This window comes from Mercurialis annua, linkage group LG6, assembly GCF_937616625.2.
Source record: "Mercurialis annua linkage group LG6, ddMerAnnu1.2, whole genome shotgun sequence".
Lineage (NCBI taxonomy): Eukaryota > Viridiplantae > Streptophyta > Magnoliopsida > Malpighiales > Euphorbiaceae > Mercurialis > Mercurialis annua.
The window spans coordinates 8,589,483-8,609,170 of NC_065575.1; the positions used below are offsets into that span (position 1 = coordinate 8,589,483).

The 19,688-nt window shown below is 35.0% G+C and overlaps 2 protein-coding genes across 2 annotated transcripts; one reads left to right on the forward strand and one right to left on the reverse strand.

Moving 5' to 3' along the window:
• Nucleotides 1–1,062: 1,062 nt before the first annotated feature.
• Nucleotides 1,063–1,740, forward strand: LOC126685712 (non-specific lipid-transfer protein 2-like). Its single transcript, XM_050379639.2, has one exon. The coding sequence runs from the start codon at nucleotides 1,163–1,165 to the stop codon at nucleotides 1,448–1,450; it is 288 nt and encodes a 95-aa protein (XP_050235596.1). The 5' UTR covers nucleotides 1,063–1,162; the 3' UTR covers nucleotides 1,451–1,740.
• Nucleotides 1,741–2,383: 643 nt separating this feature from the next.
• LOC126688042 (kinesin-like protein NACK1) lies at nucleotides 2,384–7,877 on the reverse strand. Its single transcript, XM_050382607.2, has 14 exons — nucleotides 7,690–7,877; nucleotides 6,647–7,013; nucleotides 6,452–6,541; nucleotides 6,243–6,343; nucleotides 6,025–6,141; nucleotides 5,850–5,931; nucleotides 5,684–5,751; nucleotides 5,503–5,562; nucleotides 5,278–5,402; nucleotides 4,902–5,100; nucleotides 4,680–4,790; nucleotides 3,588–4,598; nucleotides 3,129–3,454; nucleotides 2,384–2,959 (listed from the first exon to the last, which is right to left on the reverse strand). The coding sequence occupies exons 2-14, from the start codon at nucleotides 6,882–6,884 to the stop codon at nucleotides 2,632–2,634; spliced, it is 2,856 nt and encodes a 951-aa protein (XP_050238564.1). The 5' UTR covers nucleotides 6,885–7,013; nucleotides 7,690–7,877; the 3' UTR covers nucleotides 2,384–2,631.
• Nucleotides 7,878–19,688: the final 11,811 nt, after the last annotated feature.

Consider the following 19,688-nt stretch of genomic DNA (forward strand, 5'->3'; position numbering starts at 1 on the left):
TTATGGCTTAGTAAAAGATTTAATATTTGAAAGAAGTGATAATGAATTTCATAATTAATATTTGAGAAATTCACATGTTATGAATGAAAAAGATAAGAAAAATTATTCTTTTTATAAATTCACTTGATTTGATTATAAAAAGTTAATGTCAAAAATGTCAAAATAACAGTTTTTTTGCTATAAAAAGAAAAATTAAATTTTAGTATTTAAATAAATATCAAGGGTTATATAAATTAATGAATGATTAATAATTACATGTGATTTAATTGTATCTATTACTGTAATGTCTATAAGTATTATTTTTTTATTAAATAAAATTTAATAAAATTAATTGTTTTTTTATAAATAATAAAATTAGTTGTTAGTATCAGATATAATATGTTATTACGTTTGAACTTTTTCTTTAAGAGAAAGTCTAATTGACCTTTACCTAAGAAAATTGAAGATGGAGGGACCTCCATATTGTGTTTTCTTCCCATTCCATTATTTCTTACTAACCCACCAAGTCTATCTCACTAATTAGTGTATTCATTGTGGGTTTAATGTTTGTGTATTTTTTTTCAATATTGCAATTACCAAACATTTAAGAAGAGAAGAGAGTTTTTTTTTTTCAAAGATAACTTAAGATTTTTAAAGTCTTAATTTGTTAATTTTTAGTTGCGGAAATGGAATTTGAACTCATGACCTCTTCATACATTTGAAGACAGTTTAACCATCTAAATTAGACAAACACTAACGAATCAAAAAAGAGCTCAAATTTAATCTTTTTTGTTAAATTCAGTGTTAAAAACGTGACCTATGTCTAGTTCACTGCCAGTTAATCGATTTAATAACTTACTAGACATGAATTTTGGTCTAATCAGTTGAACCAGAACATCATCAGTTTAACCGGCAGTTCAAACCAATCATTTGCCAGATTTTTCGGTTTTTAGAATAAATCAAGCCGGCCAGCTGGCCAGCTCCGTTCTATCGGCTAGTCCGGTCCGGTTTTCTAGTCACTAGTTAAATCATAATATTAGCTTCCTTTTCACACCTCTCCTATCTATAAATAAGAAGCAAATGAAGCCTCAACCAAACACACAACTCATCCCTCTCTCTTAGTCCCATACACACTAAAAGTCTTACAAATTTTGAGCTCTCTCTTCTATTTGAAGGCCAAAAAATGAAGGCATCATCATCATATGTAGCAGTTTGCACTCTTTTGGTGCTACTCTTAGCTGAAGCACAAGTGACAATGGCTGCAGTACCATGTAACCCTACCCAACTGAGTTCTTGTGTGAATGCAATCACATCAAATACTAAACCATCAGCACTCTGTTGCAGCAAGATCAAAGAACAAAAACCTTGTCTTTGCACTTACCTAAAGAATCCAAATCTTGGTAAGTTTATCAATACTCCAAATGCTAGGAGAGTTGCTAGCACTTGTGGAACTCCTTATCCCAAGTGCTAAATTTGATCATCCTCTCACTTTAGTGGGTTAATTTGAAGTTTTATTTGGTGCTGTGGGTAATTATGTTATGAAATAAGTTAATGGAGCACTAGCTAGCTAGTTGTTGTTGTTGTTCATGGAAATAAATTTGTTGGGTCACATTCTCATGTGCCTAACTTTGTTCTTGGGTGTGGTTTATCATGTCACTACTATGTAAGGAAAAAAGAGAGGCACTATTACCTTTAATGGGTGTTATCATTTGGATCATGTTGTTAGTACTATTAATCATAAAACTTGTTTTTCTTTTTAAATTATCTTCATTTAAATTTTCAATTGTTCTATTTAATTTATTTTATCTTCAGAACTCAAAAAATTGCTTTTTATGCAAGTCCATGTTTTAGAGTTGAGACCATCTTTCTTTTTCTTTTCTAAATTATCTTCAGAACTCGAAAAATCATTTTTTTTTTATGCAAGTCCATGTTTGAGACCATCTTTCTGGGAAAGATGATTAAATCTAGTGCAGTTTCTTCATTTTAGTTCAATGTATTAATTACGGTTAGTATAAACCGAAAAACCAAATAAAACCAATAAACTTAATTCTGTTTTTAATTTTTCGGTTCAGTTTGATATTTTTGGACATAAATTTTCACTTTAATTTTAATACAGCCTGATTCAATTCAAAGGAATTATATTCTTATAAATTTAATGCACAAGGTATAAAAAAAACCTTTTAACTTATTCAAAAAAAAAACACATCTTTTTATTGTTTTTGGCCATTTAAGCCCTTAATATTTTGAAATGGTGCAACTAAATCCGAATGCTTGAAAAAACCCGCATAAACAACTAAAAATATGACGGGGTAAGTGTTAAAAAAAAATTGAAGGTTTTTTTTGTACCTTTAACCTAAATTTAATTTGGCACGATTCAAATGGAATGCATACTCTGTAGTCTTGATGACCAATAACAAACAAATTTGTAATAGAAGATCTCCAGAAATTTTATTGATTTCTGGCAGTAAGGAAAAGAAAAGAGGCAACAAACAAACACATGGAAACAGAATGAATCATTCTTTTGTTACTGAAAATGCATCAGTCACGCCAGAATTTAACATGAATTTTTAAAAAATAAATCTAAAAAGCAAGAAAAAAAACTCCAATAATATTCATTTACATGTAGAGAAATTGGAATTACTTACTTACATCTCACAAATGAAGAAGGTTTGAAATAGGATTCCACCCCATGATCCATGGTCTCTTATCTGTAGGTAGTGCAATATTGAGCTCAAACATCTCTTTTGACATGTTACCTCCTTCACAGAATCCTACAAGCTTTGCCACAATCTCTGCACTCTCTTGTACATGTCTCGAGTCGTGAGGGTTCGTCCATAATTTGTTCACAAACTGCAGCTTCCTCTGCTTACCTTCCAGTGGAACATCCCATTTCATGTACAACACATCTCTCTCTTCCACACTTAACCGTGAAGTCAATCGTTTCGCCAAAAATTCCCTTTCACGTCTCAGCGCCCTTACACTGCAAAACCGATATGAAAATAGAAACGTTGAAACGAGAAATGCTGAAATGAGACATAACAAATGTCTTTCTGAAAATGGAAATGAAATGCTGAAAATGTAAAACTCCAAAAAGTTTTGGTACAACATCATTCTTGTATAAGTTCATTAGGCAAAAGAGAGAACAAAACCTTGATGACAGGGAAATTGTAGGCTCGTCTCCAACACGAGAAGGAGCAGGGCTTGTGTTGCCGACTTCTGCCAAATGCTGCTGCAACCAAGTCAAGCGCCTAAGCTCAACTTCCATGTATATTTGATCAGCAACGTCCCCCTTGAATAACAAATAAAACTGTGTCCTGTGAATGATGGACACAAGGCACACATCCCACAATTCAATGATCTGCTGCCTTTGATCCTTAAACGTTATTTGCCAGGGAACTTGTGTCTCTGGTTCGATAAACTCTTCCTCATCCTCGAGATTTTGTCCAGCTGCTTCATTTGCTTCCAGCTCAAGAACCTAAAGGTTTAATAAATATATGAATGAAAATAAGTTTGCTGATAAAATAAAACAGAACTGATGATAAAGATTTAGTACTCAAATGCCAACTGAACCATTAGAAAAGCATTGAAATCAATCGCAAATAATCTACCTGGCAAACAAGTAGCTGCTTTTGGTATTGCAGTTTGGCAACACGTTCCTTCAGTTCCGTCACGTAAGCTCTTATGCTTCTTACATTCTCCTCTGCTGCATTCTGGAACATCTTCTGCATTTTCTTCATATTGACTGAACTAGAACGTCGGTAGCCAGGAGTTCCTGGAGTTCCTTCTTTTGATGAAACATCTCCACATTCTTCACTCTTTGTAGGAGTCTCTTTCTCAGACTCTGTCTGGATCTCATTGGACATTACATTTTCATTCTCTGGTGCTCTATTCTCAGTCTCATTTTCCAAAACTTGCCGAGACGTTGATAATGGCGAGCATGGAGACCTTATAAAATTTTGTCGGTTTGCACCATTACTTGAAGTCAAAGGAAGTGTCTTTTTCTTTTTCTGCTGATTTTTAGCTTTGTAAGGTGCTTCACAGTTTGACTGCAAGCCATTGCTTGGAAGCGACATTACCAATTTGTCTATAGATTTCTGAACATTTTCCAACTGCTCTTCCAGATTTGCAATAGTGCTGCCTTGCGAATGAAGTCTTGTTATCTCATCTTTGAGATTGGCACTGACACTCTTGTTAGGGGCGATAACATTCCCAATTTCTATTTCTTTCAGAAGAGGTTGAATAGATCGCATTTCCCTTATTTCTTCTTGCAGCTTAGCAATGGTCTCTGCCGCATCTTGGTTACCTAGTCTATGACAAGCAACCTCCTTTTGTAATACCTCTAGTGCTCGATTGGCTTCTTCCCCAAGTTGCTCTTGAAGATGTTCGAGTTTCCGAATTTCATGCACTAGAGTAAAAGGTGCAGTCGATGACTGCCTCATAGACTGCCTTAACATAGTTTTCCTTCCTTTGTCACTGATGCTTATGTCCTTATAAGAGAGGCACTTCTTCACAGATAGCCGCGATGGTGATTCATCCACTTGAAGTTTTCTTTGTAGCTCATCCACTTGAGACTTTGCAAGATCTCTCTGGATTCTAAGCTCTTCAATTTCTCTCTCCATCTGTATGCAATGAAATGAAAAGATGTAAATAGGGTACATTCATTAGCATGACTCTGAAATTCAACTAAGCTAGAAATTCACCTGCTGAATTATCAAGTCTTTTTCCTTTGAAGGGTCAGGGGTCCTCAGCACTGCTTCCAGTCTGGCTACTTCCTTCTGCAGATGTTTAACCAGCTGCTTATCGGAGACGACCTAATAAAGTTTGTACAAGAAATGAAAAAGAAAAGTTAATTTTTGTTGTGTTTTAAGTCAGAACTCCGAAGGAAACCTGAAACAGACAACTTAAGAAACTTGGGTCTGTACCATGTTGACTTGAGCATTGTTAGTGACTTCCTTTGCTCTTGTGGCAAAGTAGAGAGTGTTTCGGGATTGTTCAACATGGCAAAGTGCAGGACTTAGAGTACATATGATGGCAGTACGTGCATTCCCACCGAGTGAGTGCTGCAATATGCGAGTAAGTTTTGAGTCTCTGTAGGGTATATGACCGCTTCTTTTCCCAACACTGCAAAGAAAAAAATGATACTTAAAATGCAGTCATATAAAAACCAGACAAGAGTTTAGCACTATCTTAGAAACCCACTGAAACCATGTAAGAGTCAAAATGAAACTATCTGCACCTGTAAAAGTTGGAGATGAAATCAAAATAACAATCAGAAATACGTTACTAGTAGAGTCTGACCTGAGCTTTCTTATTACAGTTGTCAGAGTCATCAGACTAAGATTGATATGGCATCCTTCCCTGAGCCTGGCCCCCTCTGCATTTGTCTGTGAAGCTCTTTCACTTCCAGCCAAGTCAACAAAATTCTGAAAACCGTGGATCATTTCAGCAACTTCTATGCAGTAAAATTAAACATACAGTTTGCATGTCTAATTATTTATAATGCCAAAAAAATTCAACTTTTACCAGGCTTGCTACGAAAGATCTAACACAATCTGAATTTTCACGGAGAGTGCTTTCAATAGTCTGCAGCCAGACAAACAAAGAAAATATATAAGCTTTAACATAAACGCTATCAGAAGTGTATCAATAAAAGAATGAGACTCAGTTGAACTACATCAATAAAAAAAATGATTGTGAATCTTACCAGCCTTATGATTTGATGTGACCGTGAGCTAGTATCATTAAGAGCTGTTTCACCAACTTGCCTTTGGGCTGCAATACAACCAATGGTAAATGTGTATAAATAGTTACACTTGCAAGTGTCAAATGAAGCTGAGCCAAAACTGAAAAGAAGTGCTTCAGTAAGTTACCTTCACAAATACTTATCAGATGCCTCAAATGCTGATCATTAGTTGCTGTTTCTTCTACCAACTTCTCAACTACTGTACCTTTCTGCATACAAGAATCACAGCAAACCCAGTAGTTCAGAGAAAGCCAATTGAAAACATAAATAAACATAAACTCTTAAATTCTATATGCATATACCTCTGGATCATCTAGAAGCTTGAGATTTCGACCTGATTCTGAGTTTAGCAGGTCCTTGACATTTTCATTATAGATTTCCAGTCCAGAAATCTTAATTGTGAAATCTCTTTGTGGGGTCTGCAGCAAAATTCAAGGAAAGTTCAACAACAATTTATAATCTAAAGCGGCGGAACATGTGAATTATGAAACAACTGGTCAAAAAGATAGGGCAAGCTTACATTCATTATATGCTTATAGATGTCATATACAGCTTTCTCTGTTATTCCTCTCATTGTATACGTCTTCCCGCTGCTAGTTTGCCCATATGCAAATATGGTTGCTGTAATTTTAAGTGCAAAATTAGTCTCAAGTATAGATTGAAGGTTACATAATATGTTCAAAGGACATAACCAGATAATAGCAATATAATGTATTAATGTGCACCTACCATTTATCCCGTTCAAAGCAGATAAAGCAACATTCTTCACACCATCCTCATACACAGATTCAGTTTGAGAATTGGGGCCAAAAACTTTATCTGAAAAAGAAATTTTCAAAAGCATTATTTAGAGAACAACACGAATCACGTATTACACTAAAGTGGAATAATCAATCACAGGGACAATATATGATAGGAAGTTACCAAATGTGAAAGGGGTCCATTGAGCTGTGCGGTCCTGAGTTGGTGGCTTATAAACAATGGTGTGGTCATCAACACACTCCCAAGCTACTTGGTCCTTGGCTAACTGCTCTTTTTTGTTTAGAGGTCTTAATCGGACAGTAACGACAATCTTCTCTTCCTTCGATCTAGGACCTCCCGGAGTTGTTGCTGGTGTCCTGTCAATCTTAGAAGCTGGAGTTCCAGGTGTTCTTACTGTCATCTTTCTGTTATAATTTACAGTTATCCTCTATGCACAAGAGACCAAACAGAAGTAAAATAAGCCCCCCTCACACAGAAGCTAAGTTTATCCCCTCTTGTGCTGAAATATCAGCAGCAACCAAATCCAATACTATCAAAAACAGACAATAAAACTTCGTATCAGTCAATAAAAAATAAAACTAACAAAAAGAAGTCCCTCGTCTATCACAATTTAACAGTTTTTTTTTGTACTAAGGACCTTAAACTCATATCAATTTTTGGACAGTTATATTGAACTTGCTTAATCCTAAAAAATTAGGTCAACAGAAATGAAGTAGGTCAATTAATCTGCTGGTAAACAATTCTTCAATTTCACAGCTTAATAAGTCATTAAAAATACACACAAGTGTGATATTTTCTTCAGATAAATAAATCTAAAAGAATCAGGGAAAACAAACAATAAAATCGCCTGAAAATTAAATCAAAACTTAAATGAAGCTACAAAAGGAAATTACAGATGAAGTAATTTACATCAATCAATTTAATCCTTATCTCACTGATCAAATTACCATATCTGTACATCAAAATAATATTTCAATTTTTTTAGATTCAGAATAATAAGCTATAGATACACTGAATCAAATAAAGCTACCAAATAAAATCAATCATTCAAACCATACTACAATCACAAAACAAGCTAAGAGCAAAGGAAATTTAAGAATCATTTATTTAATTAAATAAGTTTATCTTATCCAAATCAAATTATGTCCATTCTAAGCTCTAATTATAAGGAAATAAAACTAAATTACCAAAGAAATAATACTCACAGCTATCTCAAGCCGAGATCTCTCTCGATTTAGAAACTATAACAACAGCGCAGATGCACCGCACACACAGAGCTCTAGAGAGAGAAAATGCTTTTAGAGAGAGAAACAGAGATTTTGATTGAGGTTTTTGAAGAAGATGAAGAAAAAGGACGAGGTTTGTTTGCTGGTGTTTCTCTTAATTAATGAAAAAACGGACCCATGGCGTTTGAATTTTTGTGAGCCCCTAACGGCTAGTTTCTTTTTGTCTCTTTCATTTCTCTTTTTAGTTTTAATTTGCTTCCTCCTCCATTATTAGGAAAAACTACAACTATTAATTATTAATAAATTCGGATTCTGCTCAAGGAATAACGAGTTTTGATATTTTTTAAATAATTCAAGAACAATAAATGAAAAATAATCATATTATAAATTTATATGCATTATGAATGATGTATAAAAAAAGGAATGATGCTATTTCTAAAATTAAATTATTATTCAAATAAAAAAAATATATAAGGTTAAAAGATGAGTGGTTTTATAGCATCATTTGGTTCGATTAAAACAGAAGAAAAATCTTTTAAACCGACCAAACCAAACTCTCCTAATTTAAAATCTATCGAAAAATATGTCTTTTATTGAAATCAAACCAACTATAAAAGAAATCAAAACCAAACTAGGCTGAAAATTGAATTTTTTTCAAAATTTTGGATAAAAAGCAAAAAAGAAAGTAAACAATAAATTGTTTGGTTGATTAATTTAAATTTTTGCAATTAGGGTTGTGCATTCAGTTAGTTCGGTCGGTTCGGTCATTAAACCGAACACCGAAGTTTGGTAAAAATCCCAAACCGGACCGAAATTTAATTTTGGCTTACATCAAACCGAACCGAAAAGTTTGGTTTGGTTCGATTCGATGAAAAACCGAAATTGTTTGTTTTCTCCTGTTTTTAATTTTTTTTAACATAAAATAAAGTCTAATATTAAATAATAAATGTTCAATAAATATTTTTATATATTTATTAGTATAATTATATGTTATATGAAATTTATTAACTTATATATCAACTATAGTTAAAATATTAAAACCAAAAAATATGAATATACATATATGTATATTTATTTTTTATTTTTTATTTAATTGTTCGGTTTTTTGGTTTTTTCGGTTTTTAAAATGCTCAAACCGAACTGAAAACCGAACATCAAACTTTTACCTAATTATAAACCGAACCAAACCATAGTCATCATATAACCGAACCATAATTGTAATTTCGGTTCGTTCGATGAAACAGTTCGTTTTGATTCGGTTTTTACACAGCCTATTTGCAATGCCCAAAACTGAACCAATTTAGGATTTAACCAAACCAATCGATCAAAATTATTGGTTCGACCGGTCAGGCTAAAAAATTTATTCACCCATAATTTATACTATATATTTTTGGGTTAATATCATAAAAATCACAAACTTTATACGAAGTTTCATTTTAATCACGATTTTTAAAAGTTGCCATATAATATCATGACCTTTCATTTTTTTTTAAATCTATTACCGATTATTTTTAGTGTATTTTTACCTTTCATTTTTTTTTCAAATCAGCCGGATTCCGGTTGCCACGTCAGCAAAAATACACTGAAAATTAATTGTGTGATAGATCTGAAAAATATGAAAGCTCATGATTTTATATGAGAATTTTTAAAAATCGTGATTAAAATGAAACTTCGTGAAAGGATCATATCTTTTATAGCATTAACCCATAAAAATATAATTTCTTAAATTTTATCTATAATACAATTTCTAAAATGTTTTATATTTTCATTTTATGCACAACAGATTATATTTTAAAAATAACATCAGCTAAAGAAAAAAAAAATCAGGTTCTGCTATGTTTTATGCGTTTTACAAAACGGCGTTTTTGATTCATTGGTTCATTATTTTGTGTCAGACAATATAAAAAAAGAATATAAGGACAACATTTTGCATAAAGGTTCCTCCATGTTGGCTATTTTATCGTAATTAACTGTACTCATATTTTGTATTCTATTTTAACCCTTCAACATATTTAATATTTTATTTTGTTTTCTTTAAAATATAATAAAAAAGGATAATTTTCTATTGGGCTTATTAGGTTGTATTTACCTAAAAAAAATATAAAATAATATTTCAGCGCGGATGTCAAGAATTTATTTTATTTCCATTTTCTATAAATACTAAATTTTCAAGCAAACTTATCAAAAATTAAATGAACGTTAAGAATTTATTTTATGTCCATATTTCATCTTATTTTCATTTTCCATCTTATTATAGTGTCATTATCAGTATCGTATGTAGAAAATTATTATATGATAATATGATGATACTGCTGGATAATATAAGACAAAATTACAGTATCATTATCATATGATTATCACTGTATCACCTTATCATATGATTATCACAGCTTCACCTTAACATGTAATTATCAGTGTATCATATTGTATTGGTATCTTATTATCATATCATTATCACACTACTAGAAAACAGTGAATTAGCGACGGATTTTAGTGACGGAACTAAAATACGTCGCTAAATTCATTGTTTTGCGACAGACTTTGCAACGGATAATACATCCGTCGCAGATTTACTTTAGCGACGGACTATCCGTCGGCAGGCCATCACTAACGTGGCGGGAGCTTGGAGGGAAGGTTGGCGCCAATGTTTTTGGTCAAATTTAGCGATGGACTGGTATATCCGTCGCTAAATTGGACTTCATTTTGAAACACAGCGTTTTAATGTAGAGAATTTAGCGACGGATGCTAAATGCCGTCGCTAATTAGCGAAGGAACTTATCATCCGTCGCTAATATAATGGATTAATGAAACGCAACGTTTCATTTATCCATTTGCGACGGAATGGTTGATTTTAGCGACGAATTATATCCATCGCTAAAATCGAACCCATTTAACTTTCAGGGCGCTGAACTCATTCATTTTTTCTCTCTTCTTCATTGAAATATGCCGCTCCCTTCTTCCTTCCCCTCCATTTCTTCAATTTGTTTGTTAATTTCATTAGTTAGGGATTTAGGTTAATTAATTTGTAATTTTTTAGGGATTTACTTTTCTCCTCCCTCTTATTCCACCATCGTCGCCGCCGTCCATTTTCCGACCACCGCCACCGCCTTCCTCTTCATTCTAGTCAGACTTTTGGTAAGTTTTGGGTTATTTAATTTTGTTTTTTATTTTCTATTTATTATATGATTTTTAGTTAATTTTTTTTATTTTAAAATGGAAACAGCCCGCTACCCCCGCTGCTCCGGTGAGTCGCTGCTTCCGCCACCTCCGGCGAACTCAGTCGCTGCTCCGGTAAATTTCAGTTTTTTATTTTTTATTTTACATTTCTTTTATTAAATGTTATTAGTTAGATTTAGAGTAAATGATTAATATATAGGTTTAAATACAATTTAGTCTTAATTATTAGTTTAATTGTTAAAACGTTAAATGAATATTTAATTAATTATTAGGATTATTTTTAAGTTTTTAGTTTAAAATAAAAATTGTATAAAATAAAAATTGTTATATAATATAGGTTTAAATATAATTAGTTGGTTATTTATTAAATGGTTTATATGATTTTGTAATTTTTAATTTAATTATTATATTATTTTTAGGTTAATTTTTAGTTTTAATTGTTAGATTTTTTATTAGGTTAATTATTAATTTTAATTGTTATTAGTTTCGTTAAATGAATATATCATTTAATGATTAGGTTTATTTTTAAGTTCTTAGTTTAAAATAAAAATTGTATAAAATAAAAATTGTTATATTGATAACTAGGTTATATTAGTTTAACTTAATTATATAATTAAATTGAATATTAGTAGTTTGTTGGTTTGTGTATTGTAGAATAGTGATTTGTCTATTATAATTTATTTGCAGGACTTCCCTGAAAAATGAGTGATGCTCATTTTTAGGGGAAGTGCTGCCAAATTTTTATTAGAAAAACAAAGTTGATAAATATTAATATATAATTAAATTGATAGGTTTGCATTGGATGACGGTAGTTGCTAGTTGTCTATTGCCGCACATATTTGTTCCGACTGATCTTGTTGTTTCTTCGATCTTTTGCGGTTCTGCACGTCAACAAGTAGGTGTTATTTTTTTTTTATTTTATGGTATATTGAATTATAATTAAAACATTCAACCTAAATTGACCTCAATTTTATTCCCACCGAATAAAATCGTAAACCTAGCTGTAGATTTCCCGTCCCGTGTGTTCAAGAGATTGAACGACACGGGATTGTACAGTTTGTACAGTTCACAAAACTGGTCCTCCCGTAACTCGATCACGAAAAAACATATATGTCTAGTAGCGATAGAAAAATATTCGGTTGTTTTCCAGCGTTTGTTCTCCGGGTGGATGTATAGTATATGTTCTGCAACGCTTATTCCTTGCGGAATATATAATTAGCGTTACAGCGCATATACTAAATATCGCACTGAAGGAGAACGACGCCGGAAGGCTGTCGAATATTTTTCTCCGTTATTAGGCATATAGCGTGGCCGAGTTAAGGGGAGCCAGTTTTGCGAATGGGATAGGTCCATACCTTTAAAGCAGTCAATTACATTGACTTTACTATTTTCGAGCGAAAACCCTCCTAATTATCTGTGCTACAGAAATGGATACAGACCGAAGTTGGATATATAGGCGGCTCCAGGGCGGGTTGCTGTACCCTGGTTTTGACGAGCGCGTCCAAGAGTTTGTTAATTTCGCTTTACGCCATCCAGCGTGTATGAGCGGGCCTGAGATTAAATGCCCCTGTCCTAGGGTGGGATGTAAAAATACGAGTTACCGAGATGTCGAAACAGTGAAGCTCCACATTTTGCAGAAAGGGTTTGTCAAAAATTATCAAGTTTGGGTTTTTCATGGGGAGGGAAATGTTTTAAATCCCCGTCCTGTTACACAACTACCGAAGTATGACATTGACATGGAATATTAGGGGGGTGACGAGTTCAGCTCAGTTCAGAGAATGGTTATCGATGCTGCCGGCCCAGAAGTAGTGTTCACGGAGGAGGAGCCGAATAATGAAGCTAAACATTTTTATGATATGATGCATGCAGCCGAAGAACCTGTATGCGCCGGTAATAGCAAACACTCTCCCTTGTCTGCAGCTGCTAAAATGTTGGACATCAAATGTCGACATAGTGGGTCAGTAGCTTTAGTAGATGATGTGACCGAATTTATACAAGAGCTGCTACCAGAAGACAACAAGATGCCGAAGAACTTTGTTGAAATTAAGAAAATGGTTAGAGGTCTTGGGTTGCCGGTTGAAGTTATCGATTGTTGTTTCCGCAACTGCATGATTTACTGGGGGTCAGACGCGGAGTTAACGCGATACAAAATTTGTGATCACGAACGATGGAAACCGCCCCCTAAAGGAAATTCTGTGAAAAGACGAGTTAACGTCCCTTATAGGAAAATGTTTTATTTTCCTATAACTCCGAGACTGCAGAGGTTGTACGCTTCTAAAGCCACCGCCAAGCATATGACGTGGCACGCAGAACACAAAATGGTTGATGGAAAGATGTGTCACCCGTCAGACTCCCCGGCGTGGAAACATTTTAGTGAATTGCATACAGACTTTGCGGAAGAAGTTCAAAATATCAGACTGGGCCTGTGTACTGATGGGTTTCAACCATTTGGGGCCTTCGGGCAGAATTATTCATCATGGCCAGTAATTTTGACACCCTACAATCTTCCCCCAGGGATGTGTATGAAAGATGAGTTCATATTTTTAACTGTTATTGTCCCTGGGCCTTGAAATCCTAAACACCAAATGGATATTTTCCTGCAGCCGTTGATAGCTGAGCTGAACCAACTGTGGGATTTCGGAGTCCAGACATTCAACGTTCAAAGGCGACAAAATTTCCGAATGAAAGCGGCACTTATGTGGACAATTAATGATTTTCCTGCTTATTCGATGTTGTCTGGCTGGAGCACATCTGGGAGACTGGCTTGACCACACTGCATGGAAAATACGGATGCTTTTACGCTTAAAGGGAGTAGAAAACAGTCGTGGTTTTACTGTCACAGAAAGTTCTTTTCTCGTGGTCACCTGTACCATCGTAATACAACTCATTTCCGAAAAGGAAAAACCGTAAACAAAGAATTCGGACAGCCGAAAACCGGAGAAGAATTGTTGGCAGAGGTGGACAGTCTGGGGTTTATGAAGGCATATGAAATTGGGGCTGAGAAAAATAATGTTGCGAAGTTGTAAAATTATGGTTGGAATAAAAAAAGTATATTCTGGGATTTGCCGTATTGGAAAACGAATCTCATTCGTCACAATCTCGATGTCATGCATATTGAGAAAAACGTATTCGACAACATTTTCAATACTGTACTAAATATTCCCGGGAAAACAAAAGACCATGTAAAATCTAGAGAAGAGTTGAATGACATATGTGCTCGACCTGAGTTAGCAAAAGATCCGGTTACTGGGAGATTTCCTAAGGCAATGTATGCTTTGGACAGGGACGAAAAAAAGGCTTTGCTCGAGTGGATTAAGTTAATAAAATTTCCAGATGGCTATGCGTCCAACTTGTCCAGATGTGTCAATACAATCGGTATGAAAATGCATGGAATGAAAAGTCACGACTGCCACATTTTTATGCAAAGACTTCTGCCAATCGCTCTCCGTGAGCTATTACCGAAGGAAGTGTGGGAGCCTATAGCAGAGTTGAGTGTCTTCTTTCGTGAGTTAACCTCCACGTCTCTAACAGAGAAAGATCTAGATTGTATGAGGCTGAAAATCCCAAAGATATTGTGTAAGCTGGAATGTATTTTTTCTCCCAGCTTTTTTGACTCCATGGAACATCTACCCGTACATCTACCGTACGAAGCTATGATGGCAGGGCCGTTTCAATATCGCTGGATGTACCCATTTGAAAGGTAATATTACTGAAGTTTCTCAATTCTGTGTATCAGTATATTAACATGTAATGTTTACTAACTGTGGCATATGTGGAATCAGATATTTGAGAAAACTGAAAAAAAAGTGAGCAATAAAGGGAGGGTGGAAGGAAGTATTAGTAACGGATACTTAAATGAAGAAACCGCAAAATTTGCAGCTTATTATTTTTCAGAAGGTGACCTAATGATACCTGAGCGGCTGCAAAGAAATAAAGTTTCTTATATTGAAGTCGACGACGATGTTGACAGACTATCTATTTTCAAGCCGCACGGGCAATCAGTGGGTGCTTGCCGCAAGAGATATCTTGAAGATGCTGAGATTGTTGCTGCTCGGGCATATGTTCTGTTGAATTGTTCAGAAATTGAAAATTACAGAGAGTAAGCTTTAATACAGCTGTAAATGTAATTAACAATGATTATTTAGCTTCTAATTATTGTTTTCTTCGTAACTAAAGGGTTTTCGAAGGCGAGTTGCACAGAGGAAACCCTGAAATCAGCACCTCGCAAATTGAAGCAAAGTTCGAGAGTGACTTTGCCTACTGGTTTCAACAATATGTAAGTATTTTACATAATATATTTCGATTCTTTTAGTTAAAAGTTTCGATTTATAATACACTTTTACGCTACAGGTGCAAGATCCAACTGTCTGTACCAATCCCTTCATTCTTAGTCTCGCTAAAGGACCTCTTAGATCAGTCAGAACATTTAAGGGGTACCGTGTAAACGGGTTCAAGTTTCAGACTCAAGCTTATGGGGAGGAACAACTTACAATGAATAGTGGAGTCTGCGTAAGGGGAACTCAATATGTCGATAGCGAAAATGACTTTTATGGATTTCTGACAGACATAATTGAGTTAGAGTATCCAACGCTTCCAATAAAAACGACTGTCTTATTTAAATGCGAATGGTTCGACCCAACGCAAAATTCAGGCACAATTAGTAACAAAAAATACAACATGGTGGATATTAATAACAGAAAGAGATACAACAAGTATGAACCGTTCATCTTAGCCGAACAAGCCGACCAAGTTCATTACCTGCCATATCCGAGTAAAAGAAGGGATAAAATAAATTGGTGGGCAGTTTGCAGGATAAAGGCGCGATCAGAGCTTAACATGCCCGAGGGGATTATCCCGGCCTTTCAAGATGACATAGAAGAAAATCCTCTCGTTGTTGCAACGGAAGACAATCCGACATATTTAGCTGATCAAACTGGAGAAGCTGAAGAAGATGCGTTGTTCATGGCTCCTGAACAAGAAACAGAAGATGAGTTAGTCGCATCCTCATCAGACGAAGATGAAAGCGAAGAAGTTTAGTAGTTTAGTAAATTTTATAGATTAGATTTTTTGCAACCATAATCAATTGTTAAAGATGATGTATTAACCCTGCTTGAAACTATGTTTTTTAATTATATTATTCAAGTGTATACTTGTTGAATTTGAATTTATATTTCTTAGTTTTATGTTTCACGAACGAATGTATAATTTTATTAATATAATGTGTTGGTTGTTTGTCGAACATTTAAAATTGATGTATGTGCATGTATGAGGGGTCGAGGTCGAGGATCAGGCACAGGCCGAGGATCAGCCTCAGGCCGAGGACGCGGACGGGGATCAGAACCTGATCCTGGCGATGACGACGTTGCTGAGGAGCAGCAGCAGTTGGAGGCTGGAGCACCTGTTCAGCCTCGACAGCAGCGTGAGCCTGGCGAGCCCCCTGCTGTTCTGGACGACCGGGGTAGGGCGAGGGTTCACCCGGACCCTAGCAGGTATGTTTTTAATTTAGTTATCCACATGTGAATTTGTAATATGTATATATACTAAACTTTGTTTAAAAAATCACAGGACGATGTTGATCGACTCTGGACCTGTTCACGGGCTATGCGGGAGATTTTTAGGAAGTGCTGGTTCGATAATGGAACAGCATGGCGCTTTCTAACAGCGGAGCAGAGAGAGTTCTACTTCCAGGAGTTCCAGGTAATTCAATTTACAGCTTTGTAACGTTTCAATTATGTTTTTTTTTTTTAAAAAACTAACTCATGCAACATGTTTGTACTGTTTGCAGAAAGAGTTCTGGTGGGATAGTGCGGCGTACAGTGAGGAGGTCATTAGACAGGTCTTCATGGTCCACGCAGCCAACCGCTATAAAGACAACATCCACAGAATGAGGAGGACGCAACAGAAGCATATTTCTGTGACCCGGGATATCTGGGATGCTTGGAACGCGTTCTGGAACTCAGAGAAAGAGAAGAAAAGGTCAAAAACCGCCCGAGCGAATCGGATGAGCGAGCCAGCGGGCGCCGGTTCTGGACTTGTCCGCCATACTGGGGGATCTCGCTCTGCTCTCAAGCATATGGATATGATGGTTTGTTTTAAAATTCAGTAATTAAAATACTTAAATAACGTATTTGTTTTATTTTGATACTAATTGAATTGTATTTTTTCTGTTAGGAAAGGGAGCTTGGCCGAAAACTGAGTGCGACGGATTTGTACACTCGCCTTCACTCCACGAAGGCTGACAAGAAGCCGGTCGACAAACGGGCTCAGGATATGACTGTAAGTTTTTATTAAACTTGTAATTCTCTAAGTTGAATTTAATAATTCGGAAATGATATATTAGATTGAAAATGCTTGTAGGTTAGCTGTTAAACATGTTTATTGGTTGGATTATATACTGTAATTTGCTTGCAGGACTTCCCTGAAAAATGGGTGATGCTCATATTACAGAGGAAATGCTGTCGAAATTTCGTTAGAAATTAGGTTTACTTTTTAATATGTTATGCATTTTTGGTTGCTTTAAAACTAAACTAATATCTTTTTTATTATTTTGTAGGACGCCATCACTGAGAGGCTTGCTGCTGCGACACAGCCTCAGACCGGAGAAGGTAGCTCCTCGAGCCCAGCTGCAGTGGACGAGACCCAGGTGTTTCTAGACATCGAGGGCATCAACAAGAAGAAACGCGTGTACGGCTTGGGTTCTGCAAGCAGCAGGTACGCCGAGCCAAGCAGCAGGGTGCAACGAGGCAGCTCTTCTAGGACGTCGTAGCAGCCAGACGAGGAGGTCGAGCGCCGTGTGCAGGCCGGCATTCAGGAGGTCTGCGACTGGCTCGGGAACAGCAGGCTGCGAACATGGCCCAGATGATACGCGAGGAGATTTCCAGGATGATTCCTAACCTTCCGGCAGAGTATCGGCCACAGCCCCCACCTACCCCACCAGACGATGACGACACTCCAGCTTTGTAGTGTCGTGTTAGCTTATTTTATTACAAACATATAATACAGTTTTATTTTTATTTTTTGACGTTTATATGTATACTCTGATATATATATATATATATATATATATATATATATATATATATATATATATATATATTTATCAGTTTCAATTGATTGTAATTTATAAATGAATTATTATTACTGTATTTAAAATGACAGGGAAAAACGGCAAAAAATAGCGTAAAAGGGTAGAAAAGTGCCGAAAAATTAAAAAATTTGCGACGGACCATTTGGATTTTGCGACGGACATGTCCGTCGCAAATGGCATCAGCCTTGGAGACAAAAGCTGATGACTTTGCGACGGATTAAGTCCGTCACTGATTTGCGACGGACGCATCCATCGCAAATGCCTCAGCTTTTGTCTCCAAGGCTGAGGCAATTTGCGACGGACATGTCCGTCGCAAAACCCAAATGGCCCGTCGCAAATTTGTCTCCAAATCATATCGTTTGGAGACAAATTGGCGACGGAATTTGTTAAGATTAGCGACGGACTGTTCCGTCGCTAAGTTAGCCACATACAAGGTATTGGTCGCAAACTATGTTTGCGACCAATAATGTTGCGACTGACATTGTCGCAAAACTACTTTTGCGACGGATTAGAGGGCTTTAGCGACAGATTTTTCCGTCGCTAAAGCCCTGTTTTCTTGTAGTGTCAGTATCGTATGTAGCAGATTATTACATGATAATGTGATGATACTGTTAGATAATATTAGACAAAATCACAGTATCATATTATCATATGATTATCATAGTATTCCATTATCATATGATTATCACATTTTCATCTTATCATATAGTTATCGATGTACTCCCTCCGTCCCATTCTAATTGAGAAAATTTCAATTGCACATTATTTAAGAAATTTTAGTAACATTACTTTTATATCCTTACATTACATTAAATGCATCACAACTTTTCAAAAATATGCTTTCTAAATACATTAATTGAAGAGGATATAAAGAGAAAAGTAGTGTAAAAACTACTCTATAAATGGAAAGTGTCAATTAGAATGGGACACCCAAAAAAGAAATAGTGTTCAATTAGAATGGGACGGAGAGAGTATCATATTGCATTGTCATCTTATTATCATGCCATTATTAGTATCGTATGTATTATATTATCAATACTATTATCATTTTATTATTAATAAAAATCTTATCATATTATTATCTTCACATTATCATCTCGTTATCAAAATTTTTATGTATTTTTTTCATACAGATATCATATTGTCATATTATATCATAACTGCATAATTTAATTATCATCTCGTTATAACTGGTATCATGCATTTTTTTGTAATTATATTTTCACGTACGTTATCATCCAATTACCATAATCTTATCATACTTTATTATCATCTAGTTATCATATTGCAGTGTTATATAATAATGTTATGATAACGACATGATAATGAAGTGATACTCATATGATAATCAGACGTTGTTTATTTTATAAAAAAATTATTTTTCTTTTCAGTTTTATGATAATGATATGATAATACAATGATAATTATATGATAATCAGATGCTTGTTTTTTTGCAAAAATTGTTTTTGTGCAGAAAATCATTTTTTCATCATAACATCGTTTCTTTTGCAAATTTTTAGATCTAAAGTTGAAAAAAAAAATTCAAGCGTAATTTATTTAGATCTGAAAATAATTAAAATAAATTGTATTTATCATAACGAATTAAGAAAAAATGGCTAAAATCAAATATGAAAGGACAGCGAAACGATGGCAGAGCGACAGAGGAACGACAAAGAAGAAAAGAATAACAATAGAGACGAAAAGAAGAAAAAAA